Raw genomic sequence first — 18,073 nt, 5'->3', positions numbered from 1 at the left:
TTTCCTTTTTGGAGTGACTTGCGAACGGTAGAATACATTTATTTCCACAGCAGCAATTAAAGGTGTTGATACAACCGCCCAACGTGTTCTTTTCTGTTCTCCGTTTACATTATACGTTTCGCCTCTGCTTTGTAAGGTACAGTGATCCTGGGATGAAGGCCAAGCTCCAGTGCTCTTCGTGCACGCCGCTGGAAGTGGCCGCCTTACCCTGAAAGCCTCGATGGAACCTGGAGCCAAGTGGCAGCAGGTCAGGGCTGTACTCATTATATCCGCCGACAAAGAGTTGCTTGACACCATCGAGGACCCGGAGAGGTCCTGGAGATGAGCCCGTACTGTTCCTTTGTCCATCAACCTAAGAAAGATTTCATTTATACTCGAGCAAAACCTCCAAGTGTTGAAATGCAGGACTGCTAATTACCGTATTTTCTGGACTATAAGCCGCTATTTTTTTTCCTGGATTTTGAACCGTGCGGCTAATACAACGGTGTGGCTTTTTTGTGGATTTTTCTTTCACCACTAGGGGCGCTCTATAGTTCAGAAAATACGCTAAATAAATATCGATTTTTTTTTCCCTCTTGGGTCTGTTCTGTTTTAATTAGCAAAGTTGTTGCCGTGTTTTTTTTTTTTATTTGTTTGTTTTTATTTTTTTTTTATTTTATTTTTTTAGAAAGTGCTGCTGCGGCTTATACACAGGTGCACTTTGCAGTCCAGAAATTACGGTAATTAGCAGTGCACAAATATTTGCCTCATATATAAAGACAAAACATCTTATGGGTATTTTCTAAAAACAATTTACGTACTAATATTTGGCCCAAAAATAATAATCATTTTTCAGACATGTGAAATTGTACCATCATTTACTTGACCTACATTTCTGACATTGTAGCGCACAAATATAATGAGAGGGAGGAAAAGCAATAAGATGCTTTTTGAAAAAGTTTCTGAATAAGTTGCCTTTTTGGGGGGGGGGGGCGGCAAAGCAGCTCCCGGCCATTTTGAATGCCTTTGCAATCTGCAGTTCAGATTCAAATAAATATTCTGCAATGATCCAATCACCTTCAGCCATCCTGTTTTGTTGCTCCTCCCAAATGTGACAGTGTGGATGTCCATGTGGAGTTTCAGTCGACCCGAGACAATGGTTGCTATACCTGAGCCCAGATTGAATTTATGCAGAACTCTCCCCTTCCGCACCCCCAAAACAAGGAAGTCATCGCCACCCGTGCCTAGAAATAGAAGGCGTTAATGAGCAATGAACAGCGCAGTTAGGTCATAAATATAATATAAATAGCACGAACTCTCACTGAACTGGAACCCACAAAAACAATAACAATCAATTAGGCAGATTTAAAGTCAATTATACATGCGGTTGCTTGAAGGCACACTGTAAACGACATTGTTCATCACCGCAACCGCTGCGCTTTTCTATTACTTGATGCCCTTGCATTCATAAAATAATTGTGCGTCATTGTTTTAAGTGATCAAAGCTGACATGTCATTAAAGCAATTATTGTTTTAGTTGTTCATAGTTCATATATATCTATATTTTTTTATTCCTTTGAATTTGCGCTATTTCTGACTTTGCTGCTCTCTCTCCTGGCAGGTAATTCATTATTCATATCGCCCTTGTGTTTTTTTTTTTTCTAGTTTATGAATTGAACTCTCTAGAGAGGACCACAGCGGCGCAACTCAAACTTTTTTTTTTTTTTTTTCCTGTTTTCTTTTTAAAAAGCATCGTATGGCGATGCACCGGTCACATGTTTGGACGTCTGAACACCCAAATTCAACAATGGATTTCAAAATGGATTCAAGGTGTAGTATAAGGAGGACTAAAAAAAGCCAAAATTAAATAAATAAATACACCATGAAATATTTAATTAAAATTGTCATTAATTAATTAAATGTTTAATTTATTAATTAAATGAGGAATTAAGTGAATAAATGTGTCATTAATGAAATTATTAAATATTGACTGATGATTAATTAAATACATAAATAATAATATAGATTTTTTATCTTTATTTATTTATTTAATTACAAATTTAATTAATAAATAAAACATTTAATTAATTAATATTTTTTTAATTAGATATACATCCCATGGTGTATTTATTTATTTATTTCTATATTATTTAATTTTGGCACTTTCAGTCCTCCATAGTAGTAAAAGTCACGCTATCCAATAAGTTTTTCTTGCAGATATTATTCTGACAGACTTGAGGCCGTTGGCATTCGACCGCTTTGCAGTTTTGTAAGCAACTTTTGCTCATGACTTGCCAACTGACATCGAAGCAGTGTTGCAAAATAGCCAAGTGGTAAGATTTTCATTTTTTTTTTAATTTCCTGTCCCCGACTGCAGTTCAGTACCAATTTGCGACGTGTGTCAAAAGCGTCTGCGGGAACGTTACTGGATGCCTCGTCGAAGAAAAATGGTCCGACCAATCCGATGACATGGCACAGCAAACCACTCGCTTTCCTGCTGGGATTGATTTGGCCAAAATTGGACAGTTGTGTCACTTTACCCGACTAGAGAGACTAATGACAGACTCAATGCTGATTTTGGAGTCATTTCTTTTGTCTGACTTTTAAACTGTGTAGGATATGCAAAAAAAAAAAAAAAAAAAAGTTCTCTTAGGAATGAGGAATGTGCTATTTATAACATTGCCGCTGGATAAGAAGGATGGTAAAAAGCAACAGCGACAGCTTTAGTCTGATATGCAAACCGAACCAGTTTGGGTTGTTTCCATTGTGCAATTAGCATTCGACTTCTTGCTGAGACGCAAAGACATAATCCCTGAAAGATTGCAGGTGGCTGACCTTGTCCTTTCTGCCCAGCGAACATTATCAGGTTGTCTTTCAAAGCAGACGAATTATTGGCCAGCGTGAACTTGAGCTGGAATTCGTAGAATTCGCCCAGCCTCGGAATGTTGGGGTAGGCCGCAAAAGACGTGAAGCCAAACTCATCAGAACCACTGAATCTGGCGCGTGTGACGTTGACTGCTGCAAGACACAAAAGAAGGACAACATTGGAAGGAGACGTGTGCTGTGCTCTCCATCACAACTTGCCAAAAGATGGCGCTATTGCCACACGGTAGCTGAGTACCGGGGGAAGTTCAATATGAAACGGTGACCTGTTTTCAAACATTATCACCTCCACAGTCCCATTCTATTTCCATTAGTGGCAATTTAAGCTGAATTTTGGCAAGCATCCTCCGAATGCTTCATCCTCTCGCTGCACAGTAACATTAAATTCAAGCTTAGTTACAGAGAGCGTGTTGGTTGCATTCATGTGATTTCCATGGAAACTTGTCATTTGATTTTGCACCGCAGACTCAATGTTAAATTCCGCTGTATTTCTGAAAAATCCACTCCCCCCCTCCCCCCTCCAACACACTGAACACAGCACAGATATTCTTGACTGGAAGACATTTTTCACAGTGGCAGCGATGGCAAAACAGGCTCAAAAGTCTGCCTCCCTCATGCACATGAATTATTTATGAAATCTCATCATCCGCACTAAGAGTGCTATTTGCTTATTGTTTCGCTGAATGGCTTCGACATAAAAGTAAACAAATGGCACCGCGCTCCTATTTTGCTCAATTAACAACTTCGATTCTAGAGGTGCTTTTTGTTTTCCTCACCACATATGGATATGTGCGGACAGTTTTTACATGTTGCATAACAACAATTGCACTATGGAGAATAGAAAAATAGAGTGGATGGAAGTTCAGCATACATGTAATAAAAATGGTAACATCCTTTGACGGATATATGTATATTTGGACATAAAAGTAATACAGAAAAAAATTTAAAAAAACGTTTTTTTTTTTTTTAGAAAAACATGTAATCATCTTTGACAAATCAGAATTAATTCTGAATTTTTTTGCCGATTGATTAGTTAAAAGAAAATGTAAAATGGAGCATTTTTTTGGAAGTCGCATACCTTTTCAAGATGATGTCAGAAAATTTTGAGAATCGCTTGCAAACAATAACATAACATGACATGAAGAACAGCTGGACTCAATAATGAAAGTCGAGTAAATAATTCGAAATGAGGAAAGGGCTGTGTGGCCTTGAGACGAGCATGTCGAGAGCCCCCCGGGAGTGATCAGCTGCGATTGTGCTGATCTTATCGGATGTTGGCAGGATTCAAATGTCAGCCGCACACTTGGTGCCGCACTGGACGGTGCTGGAGCATATCCTGCTGCTCTTTAGTTTAGTCATGCAAAACCTTTGCTTCGGAGAGCCAGAGCTGACTCTTGCTTTATAGGCTGACTTTTTTTTTTTAGGGGGATTCGTAAAATCAACAGCTCTTAAGCAAATGAATAGTAAAAAAAAAAAGAATCAAACTTTCCGCTTTTATCGTGCAAAACTGTTAAGAAAAGTTTCTTCAAGTAAATACGTTCTGATTAACTTAAAAGTCCTTTGAAATATTCAGCAAATCAGCCGTGAGTTTTGCTTTGATTATCCAACTTTATTGCTGGAGGAAGGGCGCATTTCTCCATCCTCAGCACTATTTAGTTCCATTAATCCCTTTACTTAACAACAGGCACTCCCTCTACCAACTGCTCAAGGCTCCCATTCACCAACTGTTTGCAGATGAGTCCCTTAATAAAGCTGCAAAATCTACACGGCTCAGATGGGAGCGCTGTGAAAAGGGGCTGATTTAGAGGCATCGTTCTTAACTGGAAACTGAAAACGGCACGTTTCTTCACAACATGACAGCTGCATTTTAGAGAGAGACGGAGCAAATAGAACGCTCTCCGAGTGGGTGTTGGTCTAAATACAGAAAAAAAAAAACATCTGGCTGGAGAAGTCAAAGTAAAAAGTTATGCAAGTGCATCACGACAATGTGCAAATGTCAAATTAGGAGTGATGGGAAAATGAAGCTTCAAATTTGCTTCGTGAACCACTTGTTGTATTTTGGAGTCCTCTAGATGGCACTGTTGCTTTAAAAAATGGCAAGTCAGTGTGCTTTCAGCCCAATGGTGAACAGAGAGCGCCATCTACAGGAGACCAAAAAGACTACAACTGGTTCATGAAGCAGATTTGAAGCTTTATTTAGCCATCCCTACAAATTAGCTTCAAGTGTAGCATTTGGCGCATTTCACGAACAAGGTAACGGAATCTTACTTAATTTGCCTTACCTTCATCACAGAGTAGGCCTTGTCTTCCATAAGGACAAAGACATACTGCCTCCATTGGCGACTTTGGGATGCAAGTTGCGCCGTGACTGCAGGGGTTGCGCTCGCAGGTCATAAACTGGCACAGCTGGCCAGTGTAAAGTGGGGGGCACTCGCAGAACCAATCGTCCGCATCGCTAAATGGTGCAGACACAAAGGGGCACATACTGTAATCAAACCAAGAGGTGAGACGTCACACGGAGATGTGAGGGATACAGCGGACTGGCTAAAATGCTTCAAGTTGTACAAAGTCTACACATGACGTTCTGATTAATATTGCGTTTGCCGAATATGAGTTAAGCAGCAAAACCCACTTGTTTTTAGCCGGCTCATGGGGCGGCCATTTTGTCACTTCTGTGGACATCAAAGTTGCTCAGCGGTCAACTAACGATCAATCATAGCTCACCTGTTTTCTGAAGCTGAGCCATGATTGTGTGATGTCATTTTCAGTGGCTAAAAACGGGCGGATTTTGCTGCTTAACTCAAATTCCGCCACCGCAATATTAATCAAAATGCCATTTTTGAATAATTGGGCGCTATAGAATATATATTCTTGTGAAGAAAATTTTGGGGTTGACTTTCCCCTTTAAAGCCAACCTATAAGTAAAAACAACTCAGCAAACGACTTGCTTGCAGCCAACGAGAGAAAACGAATCCTGCAAACGAAGACACAAACCAACCAAACCAAACCAATGGACAAAAAAAAAAAAACATTCTGGTTGTCTGGGTCAGAATGTGAACAACCACAAATTATTCTTCCATCCGCAGTGAATAGTCCTCGCTTGGCGATAAGACAAACCGACATTCGAAGTAACAGGAGCCGCGCACCAAAGGAACATAGTCACAGTTCGAGGCGGCACTGGTGAGTTTCAGCTCCATAAATTAATCATGTGTTTGGTGCAGCAGCTCAGCAGGGTGTGGTTTTTTTTTTTTTTGCTTCTGGAAAAAGTGGCTTGCAGAAATGAAATATTTACATTCTGTCACCTGCGGAGTGCATTGTTAGACACGAATGTGTTTGACGACAAAGAAAGGATTATTAACGGCCTGCTAATGGCGTTTATAAGGTGCGGTGATACGCAGCGGCATACTTTTGCGACCAGTCGTGCGCATTGTTTTCAAAATATTCCAGATGTAAATTTGTTCAATTCAAAGGATTAATTGTGTCTTCCGGTGAACAGGTACATTTATTTTGCTGATATATGAAAACCTATAAGAATGAATAACTTTTACTACCATTGATGGCTAAAGACGTCAAAGATGCATTTTTTATTTATTTTTTTACTCGGCTGGTAGTGAATGAGTTAACAGTAAATTGCACGTCCATCTTCAAAAGGTTGGTCGCACAGGTGCAACCTCTTATTTTATGAGCTTATTTAATATGAAAAATATGTTTGCAAATATTAACATGCATCCGTTCACTCATGACAAAAGGAAATGTCATCCTTTAGGGAAACACTAAATGCATCTTTATCACGAGTAAAACAAAATTCTAGCGACCACCCCCGCCCCCCCCAAAAAAAATAATCCTGATCATGACAATTCCTGCAAAAACATCACTTGTCTCCGTCTGTGCCAAAGCGACTTAACAAAGAAACAAGGTGATGAAACGCATTACCTCAATGAAGCCCAAATAAATTGGCACTAAACGGAGCTCTGCATGAATAACATTTTGTGTTTGCGAGAGCACGACGTTGCGCACAGGAAGAAGCCAGTCTGAAAACACTTCACTTTTAATTGGCCTGCTCCAAACTTGAGTTGCGTGGCGACAAACAGTTGTTTGAATTTGCCCCAGGCAGCCACTTTGATGATGAAATGGCGGTAATTTTTGCAGACTAATCTAACCGTTAAAGCAGCAATGCTATCATAATTTTTACATTTGCAATAAAATCTAAAAAAATGCTAAAGTGGTTCACTTGCAGGTCATAAAGGGAGAACGCCAGAAAATGCTTAACACGGTCAACGCTAACATTACTGAACACTGCTAAATACGTTCATTCACTCCCATTGACGGATATATACGTCAAAAAGTACATTCATTCTACCAGGGATGGCGGTGAATGAATTGATTAATTAAATAATTACCAACATGACTAAAACAAAATTAGACAATATAAACAATATTGTATGCCTCTTATTAATGACTTCAAATCACATTTCACGTAGAAATCCAGAAAAGAGTTCACATACATTTTCTTGCAAATATATTTTAAAACCAAGGCAACCAAGAAACATTGCTAATGTAAAGAATCTGCCAGCTATTCTATATTTTAGTGCTGTCAAGCGATGACATTTTTTAACTAATTAATCGCAAAAAATTCCGCAAATTAATTGCGATTAATCGCATTTTTAAGCGGAGTGTTTTGTTCTGACGTAATGTGCTAAAGATATACAGGTAATATGGTACAGTCATTTGGCTTTGAAAATAATTTTTGCAAGTCAATAAAACGGAGTTAAAATTTTTAATCGCGTACATTTTAAAAAGAAACAATTCTTGAGTTTAACGCTTTAATTGACAGCCCCTACTATATTTCTATACCACACACAGCATGAGGGACAGGAACAATAAGCTGTGTAGGCACCTGCGTTTCGCAAATGTCTTTGGCAGTAAATGATGTCGTGAAGGCTTGTTTTCAAGTGCATGTTGATATGCAAACACTCATCTGCAGGAAGCCGCTAGAAGGTTCTGCTGTCATGCTATTCATCTGGAACAAGCAGTTAGACCGCATTATCCTTTGTTAAAAATAAAACGCAATCAATGTTTCTAGTGGATATTATCCGTAGACAAGAGATGCTTTTTGGTATGAAACACTTGCCCTCCATTATTGTAAACAGACAGCAGGATATCACGACAATTGAAAGCTCGGGCGGGTGGCGGTCGGATAAATCATTTCATCACCTCACTCTTTCGTGGCTGAATTTGAATACTAGCCAAGGAATGAAGTCCAACTTGAATTTCTATGTGACATTCACCTGATGTGCTCAGGCTTCTGTTTGAGCAGACGGCTCTATGACATTTCCCCGACCTCGTCCAGACAGTCTTGGCTTGCCCGGCAGTGACGAAGGGCGACGTCTGCTGAACCTTTGTCGGGGTTCTTTGAAATACACTGTCAAAGCAAAGCATCACTCAAATGCAATTCCTTAAAGGAAGGAGGGGGAAAAAAAAGAGTTTCTCGAAGGATCAGACAATATTCCCTCTTGATGTGCATATCTAGACTCAGAGTGTCCAAAGATTTTTTTTCTACACAGAAAAATCCAAGGATGGGCGTTCCGCTTAGACATTTTTCTTCTTGAGTTTATTAAACACACAAAACCAATTCACATTTTTTTTTGTTTTTTCCGGAATAAATCTAATGCATTAAACATTTTCCTGCCTCAGTGAGTACCTTTTGAAAATGATAGTGTCTATGATTACGCTTATTAAATTTACTTACTGTAAATCAGTGACATCTGCCCTGCAGGAGTTCGTATTTGATGAAATTTGCAGAACAATGACATTGGCCCATCCAATCATACCTCATTATAGATACTGATAAGATTTTAGAGCTACTGTATATCGAACTTCTTGTGTGAAGCAAAATTGCCAGCACTCTTTATTTTCAAATGATGAATTATTCATTTAATGAATTGGCAAAAATGGAATTAAGTTATCCTTGTGATACATATTATCTAGATGAAATCTGATGCCGTTGCTAAGGCTCAGCTATATGGCCTTAAAATAAAATGCCAGGCCCCCCACTAGGCAGGCCCAGGTGATTTTTAAAAAATTATATTTTCGCTCCATTAAAAAAGAAAAAAAAATAACAATAAAATTATTCAAACGTTGGACAGAGTGGCCATTTAAACGCAACCAATAAGACAAAAAACTTTAAATGTTAAAAAATTTGCAAAAAATGTTGCCTTTGGGATTTCCATGTAATGAGAAAACTGTCAATAAAAATAACAATAAAATGTACTGCTTACGAGGGTTATTTAGTTTTTTTTTAATTATAGTTGGCTTTTATTTCATTCTGTTCTTAAATGTAATTATTCAGTTTCCAGGGTGGCTCTGTTATATATTTTAAAATTATTTTTTAGTTTTTTCAAAACCAGTTTAATTTAGTTTTAGTATTAGTTTTAGTTTTAATAAAAAGGCCAAAAATATTTTGATAATACAGGATACAGTTTACAGTCGTAAAAGTGCACACATTTTTTAAGTTTGATGCAGGCATGCATGCATGCGCCCTAATTATAGTAAAGCGAGGATGCTTTGTTATATCTTCAATATTTGCCTGGCGTATAAATGGCCAAGCAAGTTACTATTATTACCATATATCTTGTTGACAAGCATTTCGTTTGAAGAGGATTTTGTGGCATGCAAGGATAATTAGCCGATTAACTGTTTGGGATTAGCCTTTTAACATGAACTTTTGTTTTCCTTGCTGCATTCTTAAACATTCAAAGATAATGCATGCATGTTCTAAAACACATAACTTCAATCAGATATACAAACGAGATAATCAGGCATAGGCGGGAGCTTTTGTGCATTTTTAGCAGAGAACAACTAAAGAGGTAAGAGCACATAATTAAGACACGGCATGACATTTATTGTGTAATACGCTTAATGACTGGCACCTTATTTCCAGGCGCAAATTTAAACGACCCACTTTGAGTTTGAAGAGTGGAAAATTTGAGCTCTGCTCTGTGTGAGCTTGGCCAAGGACAAGTACCTATTAGCCTCACAAATCATACGGTATGTGCGGTTTGTGCGATAGCTGCTAATTGCTAAAAAAGAAGACTGGCTGGACTTTTGCCTCAGCAAGTTGCCAGGCAACAAGCAGAGAATTGTGTTGTTGGGAATCGTTTCCCCAACTGTACTTTATATACCGGTAAGATAAAAGCACACATAAAAAGAAAAAAAATACTGCTGTTTGCAATGCATTTGATCTGGTAAACATTATAAAAATGGGAGAAACCTCTGCGTTTTTTTCCATTTCAAAGCAGACAATAAGCTCCAAGATTTTACAGAAAGTACACAGTCATGTGCAATGATCTTTTTTCTGAAGCGAGTGGCTTCATTCGGGTCTCAGGTAACTAGAGAATATCCAAGCTGGTCACCGATCAATCACGTCACTGTGCAGCAGGGATGAAAATGATGGTGGGGGCCGCAATATTTCATCAATGCTGCTGGAGTGTGCGAGGGGGCGGATCACAGAGGACCACACACTTCCCAAAAATGCCATTTAAAATATGGACAAAATACATGCGTATGTGCAAAACGGATGCTCTTAATATCTTTCATTTCTCATAATATATTCCTAAAAAAAAAACAACACAATTTTCCCAATGTAAAGTTACCACTCAAGGACTGCCGAACAGCACACCAACATTAAGTGCAAGAACTCATTCTGTGCATTCTTTTTGCACGAAAATCAACTCAAACAAAATTTCAATATTATTTGGATACAATGTGTGTCCTGCATGTCATTTAAATGCTTCCGAAAATGAATAGACAGCTTAAGATCTAAGTCATGTCTGCTATCTAGTGGTGAATGGCGATATTACAACTTCAAACCATCGAGTATTCAGTCTTCTTTTTTGTAAACCAAGAGAATTATACCAAAAAAAAGTTGATAAACCTCCAATATAAATTTTGCACCCAAACGTGGATTTGCTCCCTCCAAGAAACCCCCACAAAAAAAAAAGACTAAGCACACTTTAAAAAAAAAAGCTGTGGCTGAAAAAAATAAAAAATAAATAAAAAATCCATGAATATGTGAATGTGCCGAATATTCATGGCTCCACTGTCCTTTGTAATAGAGAAAAAATATTTATTATTTTAATTCCTCGCAGCAATTTTTTTAAATTTCTTTTTTTTTATTATTCACCAAGGGGCCACTCACGATTGCCGACAGTTACGCGTCCCAGGGCTAGAGTACAAACATACTGTATACCATTAACAAGCACTTTCGCAAACGTGAGGGAGAATTAAAGCATTCAATTAACTCAAGTGTGGGATAAATGGAATAAAATGGAGATTCAAACCTCGACCACCGGACTGCGAGGCAGTCACTCTGACCACTTATGCTCTGTGCTGCCATGGAAAGATGATGTATTTTTACAATATTCACATGATTTCTTCTTTTTTTTTTATGCTATTGTGCTCCAACAAAAGCCAACAATAGTGAAAGCTGCAGCCACCCGCTCCTGCAAAAGACTCCGTGCACGCCCACACAAAAGTAGCAACATCAACAGCAGGCCCCCCAGCAGGACACTTACTGACAGGAGACACGTGGGAGTCAAACCGTGTTCGAGACCCATAAAGTTGTCTGTTGCGCCTTGGCAAATTTCAAAACTATCACAGAGAGGACGCACTTGCATAGAGACAAATCACGTCGATGAAACTGTATTATTCTTAATTTTTTTTAATTTTTGCGTTGACACATACAAGAACCTGGTGTCCAATGCATTGAAGAGATTTATAAATGTCACGCGTCAGACATCAGAAAGTCTTTTGGCATTTCACGTTGATACTAAAACGGCTGATTTGCATGGATGCCCATGACAGAATCTGCTCCAGTTTGACATTGATATAAAAAAAAAAAAAATTCAATAAAAAAATGCCACCCCTGGTCAGGTGAAACCACAGCCCCCCCCCCCCCTCCCCTTCATCCAATTGTCTCCCAGCAGTGCAGCCAAAGGTGACGTCGAGCGCTCCGTGAACGCTCACTGACCCCCTGTACGGTTCGCGCCGGACCAGAGACTCCATTCATGTGTATCCATCACACTCAGATAATTGCGAGAGCTTCCACTTCAACACATGACAAACCAGTAGCACCCCGACACCATCCCACCCTAATTGGTATTCTCCGAGCTTTTTTCCTATCCCAATAATCAGGGTGCCCGCTTTCATTTCCTGTTAAACAAATGCAAATGTTAATAGATAGTGTCATCACAATGAACAAGTCATTTAAAGCACGCAACTTCGGGATTAGCCGAGGGGAAAGAGCATCATAGGTCATCTGCGCAGGGTCAAAATTACTGCTAAGTGAGTTGTGATGGCCTTCTGATGAGCTAAAACGGTGAAATACAAAGAGAGATTGAATCACGTTTTAGACCAACTAAGGAAATGAATGCAACCTTTCACCTTTTTTTAATTTATTTATTTTTTTTTTATCTAGAAGATCAGGGATGAATCACACAAACATAAGTGATATACTTTTGGAACGAGTCAAGTAGTTTTGAAGTTTGTCATTTTATAATCTCATTATTTGACATCTGTAGATTATGCACAGCGATATGGCTGAAAACGATATCGTGATGCAAGGACGTCATATCGGTCAATATCGATATATATCGAATTATTATTAATTTTCTTACGAGTTGGGCCATGATAGGGCAAATCTGCTCAGTTTTTTTTGTTTGTTTTTTTTGGATCGATCATTTATCAATAGCATTTTCCATTGATGTCAGTCACCTGACATCACGATAAATTTCAATATCAAATTATCGTCACAGCCCTACCTGCTCACAATTTGTGCTCAATGCTTCGCATGTACGGGATATATGGAACACGCTAATGAAAACTGCACTACATTCGCAAGAAAATTGTTCTGAAATTGCTGCTTCACTTTCAGCGTTTTAAGTCGTTGGATTTTGTGCATTTTTAATGAATGCATGTTTCCCATTTATAAGAACGGTTAAGTAAAACCAGTCGGGATCAGGAGTGTTACGAATTTATGTGAAGTTGAGATTTTTCTCACTTGACTCTGTAATAAAAAATAGATGATCACAAAGTAATTGAGGGCAGAGAAGCAGAACAATGCCACAGATGGAGAAACGGAGGTGGCCCACCTTCTTTTATTCGGATTTTTACAATTGTGTTGCATTGAAAAGAAAAGATAGACGGATGCTTTGACCTCAGCGCAGGTCAGAACTTGACCGAGTGCAATCCAAAATCTATGAAGGACATTTTTCCTTCCCTTCCCCACATTTGTGTCATCATTACAAGACACGCGCACGGATGCAACGTGGAATTGATCGAGTTGGACAATTTGATGCGAATCAAAGTTTGTTGTCATACCCGTTACATAGCAGCTTTCACGTGCAAAAGCGAGGAAGTAATTACCTGACGCAGGTCCCTCCATGACGACAAGGAAGGTGCTGGCAAACAGGTGGGTCACAGTTCTTGACGTTCCTCCCGCTCACGGCCTGAGCCGCCAGGAAAATCTCCTTTGAGTTGACCTGAACTTGCCGGATACATCCAATAAATCCTCCTTTTGCGAGCCCGTCATCTAATTCCCAATGGGAGGAAGCAACCCCAAGAAAAATAGGCCCAAATGTTCCCTGCAAAATAATAAAATAATAAAAAAAAAAGGGTAGGAAGCCAGTGATCATGAATATTGTTTATTAAATCACATGAAATCATACATTATATATGGCCCCTTTCTTTTTGTGGCTTTGCCGCAACTGTAAAAACACGAATGGGATGAAAGATTACCACCGTGGTCTTCACACACTCCCCGGGATAGAATAAGAGGGGTACGAATACAAATACATTCTGCGAGTTATTTATTTATTTTTTTAAGTCAAGGTAATTTGGAATGAATTTATTGAAATTGATGATATATGCGAACAAATGGAGCTGCAAAAACCAGTGATGGGTAAATGAAGTTTAAAATCTGCTTCATGAACCAGTTGTAGTATTTTTGGCCTCCTGTAGGTGGCACTCTCGGTTCCAGCCCATTGACTTGCCATTTTTTTAAACCCTTTATTTAAACCAACAGTGCCACCTAGAGGACTTAAAAATACAACAAGTGGTTCATGAAGCAAATTTCAAGCTTCATTTTCCCATCACTACACGCGTGTCTCTTCATTCCTTCTTTGTTCCCGTTCATTGCTGATAGATACTTGCACAAAAAAAACGTGATGTTTCTATAATGGTCCATTATGGCTAATAAGTCATCGTTGTAAAGGAATGGGCACATTTGATATTTATATTGTTGTTGGAAAAGTGTTTCAAACACAAGTGAAAAGATTTCCGTGGTTTATGAGACAACCGATGGATTTTAGATGATGACGTTAATGATTGTATTGAGAGTGAGAGATGTTTTCATTCAGTTGGACGGATGTGAGTTGGGAACGTCCGGGAACGAGTCTTTTCTTTTTTTTGTTTTTGTTAGAATAACATTGCCATGTTTTATGACTTCTCTGTAAATTAACGTGAAAAATCATCAGCCTTACAATTCAGTGTGTTGTGTGTGGTCACTCATCTCCAAAACAAAGTGAATGCGGAGAGGTGTGGTCGGAAGCAGTGAAATGAGTGCCAAATGAGTCTCTTTTAAAGATGCCGATGATTCTAATGAGCCACAATGATCCGTTTGAAGCTCATAAAGGATTTGTGAGAAAGGGTACTTGCGGTTGAATGACTTCAGATTTATTTATTTTTTTTGGAGTTGACGCTAAGGTGATGATAGTCGAGTTGACTAAGATGATGACTTGAAGTGAAGCACCAAAATGGCAATCGGTTGCGGTGAGTTTTCTTTCTTTTTTTTCTATTGAAAAAATCTACAGCAAAAAAAAAAAAAAATTATTCTTTTGAGGCCAGTGTCAATGTTTTCCATAGAATCCTTCCCTCCAAATATAAAATAAAAACCTTGTTGTCATGGCTTAAATAGTCGACAACAGCTCATCCTCATTTTTCTCTTCTCAACATTCGACTTTAGATGAATGAGATATTTTAGTTTGTCATTTTTTTTTTTTCAAAATAGTTGATCAGCAATGCGCTAATTTCAATCCTGTTTTCACCTTAAGACACTGAAAAGGCACAGCACGTTGCTATGATTTAATTTGATTTTTGTTAATTAAAGTGACTGGCACACACACACACACAATCAGCCTGACCCTTCTTTTAATTAATAAGATGATTGAATATAAAGGTGGCATAGCAAGGTGATTGTAGAGTTTGAAATGCAAAATAAAAAGAGAATTATGAAGAAAAAAAAATATCAGCCATTAATGCAAATTTTTGAAATGCCAATCTCTAATTTCATTCGTTATAGTTGATGTTTTATTTGGCATTACTGTATTGTTACGGGTGGCAGGATGTCACAAACTATAAAAATAAATCTTACTGGCAGAGTCGTTGAGAATAACTCATTGCTATGTATTGTCTGTCTCTGCAAAAAAAAAAAAAATCACTGCCGATAAACATCTTTATAGACAAACAGACCATTGCGGGAATTGATGCGTTACGCTCAATGGAATGTTGCTAAGACGAACTGTGTGAACATGTCACATTGGAGTTTTTACGACTGTGATAATCCTCTAAAATATCATTGATCATGACTTGATGGTGGCGTTTCTGCCGAGCTGCAATGGAGGAGGGCGCAAATGATCTTTTTGAGGTGTTGGCGTAATGCCATCCGATGTCATGGACACACACAAAAAAAAATGCATTATAAAGTCAAAATAGTTCATCAGGAGCATGCATATAACGAGTTGCAGAAAATAAATCTATCAAGCTGATAATTTTGTTGAAGCCAGCAAATGCGTGCTTTACGAACCGTGTTGAGAAGAACCTGGTCAGTAATCCCATCACAGTTTGAGTGTGCTTAACCTGAAGCACGTACTCATGTAATATTCATGAGTTTGTAAGTGGACTCAAAGTATTGCATGTTGTCTTTAAAACATCTATATTGCAGCCCCCCCGCCCCCGTTCTTGGCAGGAGTTGCCTCCTGTGATTGGCGGGGTTGGCCGGTAGAGACGTCGCTCCATCCAGACGTTTGTTTAACTGGCGGCAGAGTTGTAGGATTTTGACTTTGAGACGCCACCAGGTTTACAAGCGGGCCCCCTCAGGTTTGATGGCATTTCATCCATGAGACCATGAACTCACGTGGGGGTTTGACAGCAGGAAGAGCGTCCTAGAAGTGCCCCCTTCACCCGTCGGGTATTCCCCATTCAGCTCGCACCCCCCTCCTCTCTCTTCCGTCAGCGTGGTTTCACCATCACTCTTCGCATTGCATCATCATCATTTCTCTTTATCCGCAGACATCTCGATGCCATCTCTGCCTGCTTTGAGATATCGTTCAAAAGGGTTCTTGGCCCTCGAACCAATCCGCAGTGCTCTCCAGAGTGTTGATTGAAGGCTCGTCACCGCCTCGACTGGCTTTCCAGGATGAAGGACTGGGATTTCCCCGTCTTTTGGACGTGTCCCCAGAATCCGTTCCCGTTCCCAGGGGTGCCACCAGCTTTGTAGTCCGGGACAAGAGTATATAGTTAGGATGCTGGCCAGAGGTCAACTCTGATTTCCCAGTCCTTTGCGGTGCAAGGATCCCTGCATTGAAGACCTTCTTGCCTCACTTCTCCACCGGTCTGAGAAACCAAATAAAGCTATGTCCTTGATTCCTTTTTGCTGCATCTCCTTCTCCAGTTCCATCAGCAAGTCATGCCAGCGTCGAGTAGAGGCGCCACTTGAACCTCCCCTCAGTCAAGGTTATTTCAAACTCCATTCCTAAGACATCTCTTCAGTCTCTCACGATTCCTCTGGAGTCAAAATCCCACAAGGACCAAGTCCAGATCATCCCATGGCCTTATAGATAAGTTCGTTGACCATCTCCTATCTGAGCTCTGCATCCATGGAGAGTCCACGTGCCTTGCACGTATTTTGAGATGAAGATCTTTTGCTGGTCTTGGGTCGCACTCCTCATCTGGGGATGGTTTTCATCTTCAGGAAAGAAATTTCATTTTCCTGTGACAAATTTTGTATGACTCGTGCTAACTTCACACCAGAAGGGCAAAACCCGGATTTGATGTGCCACCCAGTCGCCACTGTGCCACCCAACAATAATATTATGGATAATAAAATATTTAATATTTAATATATTTAATTTACTCATGAAAATACACATGAAAACAATTCAGGTTGATTGATTTTGGAAGGATTCTGGAACGGATTAATGCCTTTCCCATTCATTTCAATGGTAAAATATGATTTGATGTATAAATGTTTGGAGTTAGTCCCGAAAAAGAAAACCCTCATATCTTAAGAAACCAATGTATATAATTTTACCTATAATGTAACACGTGTATTACACAGACAAAAAAACATCCTGAAATTAGAAAACCATGCATCACATTAACGACGGTGCAGCATATTGAGCCGGCGGGAAGGTCGAACTCCTTTATGTGCCTTTGAAAAGGGAAAAGAAAATGATTCATCTAAAATTAAATATGAGCGCTGTTAATCAAACTAATGAGGCAGACCAGCGAGATGAGCAGGTAAAAAACAGCCTGGTGCTCCTTTCATTGCTCGTCAAAAATTTGGTCACAGCCTCATCCTATTGCATCGACACGTGATCATTCATTTTCTAACCAGATGTAGGACAAAAATGCAATTTTAGATAGGGACAAAATACATGCCAGCTGGCGAATAGCAAAAATCCTCATCTTATTGACATCCATTGATGTCACATACGTCGGAACCTTGCGTCCACCTGCGGTCGAAGCATGTAGCTTACCATAAGCGTGCAAGAGTCCTTTGACCCGATAAGCCTTGCATGCCAAATAAACACGCAGTCCATCTTACAGTGTGGTCCAAACATTGATAAATATGTACAAGAGCAAGGCCAAAGAATACAAAAAGGTACAGGGAGGTGACGTTACCTCTGACCCGGGCAGTGACACAGACTCCTGGAGACGGTGAGCCGAGCCATTATTTACTGCTATTTCAATCATACATGACCCTGCTTGTTTGCCGGTGGGCACATTGTACCTGTTCGGAGGAGAGAGAGAGAGAGGGTGATTGAGGAAGAGGCCTGTCAGACGCGCAACCAACAATATCACACAATAAATCCGGCAAAGCATGAACAAATTGTGCAGCAAAATAATACAACAGATGCAGTTATGGACGTACTAA

The 18,073-nt window shown here is 39.4% G+C and overlaps 1 protein-coding gene across 4 annotated transcripts in view; it reads right to left on the bottom strand.

Annotated features, from left to right (window-relative positions):
- The window catches only part of eys (EGF-like photoreceptor maintenance factor), a 145,572-nt gene that overhangs the window by 5,889 nt on the left and 121,610 nt on the right, over positions 1-18,073 (bottom strand). For all 4 annotated transcript variants that reach the window (XM_088304338.1, XM_088304341.1, XM_088304340.1 and 1 more), the window contains exons 40-45: positions 17,821-17,929; positions 13,285-13,502; positions 5,145-5,317; positions 2,815-2,997; positions 1,057-1,223; positions 208-352 (exon numbers count right to left, since the gene is read on the bottom strand). In XM_088304338.1, coding sequence (XP_088160464.1) covers positions 208-352; positions 1,057-1,223; positions 2,815-2,997; positions 5,145-5,317; positions 13,285-13,502; positions 17,821-17,929 — 995 coding nt within the window. The remainder of the gene's footprint in view (positions 1-207; positions 353-1,056; positions 1,224-2,814; positions 2,998-5,144; positions 5,318-13,284; positions 13,503-17,820; positions 17,930-18,073) is intronic.

Source organism: Idiotropiscis lumnitzeri, chromosome 9 (genome assembly GCF_059441095.1).
Source record: "Idiotropiscis lumnitzeri isolate Australia: NSW breed Sydney's pygmy pipehorse chromosome 9, RoL_Ilum_1.0, whole genome shotgun sequence".
Classification (NCBI taxonomy): domain Eukaryota; kingdom Metazoa; phylum Chordata; class Actinopteri; order Syngnathiformes; family Syngnathidae; genus Idiotropiscis; species Idiotropiscis lumnitzeri.
Note: the sequence above shows the minus strand (reverse complement) of the source record. Positions and strands in the feature narration are given on the sequence as shown.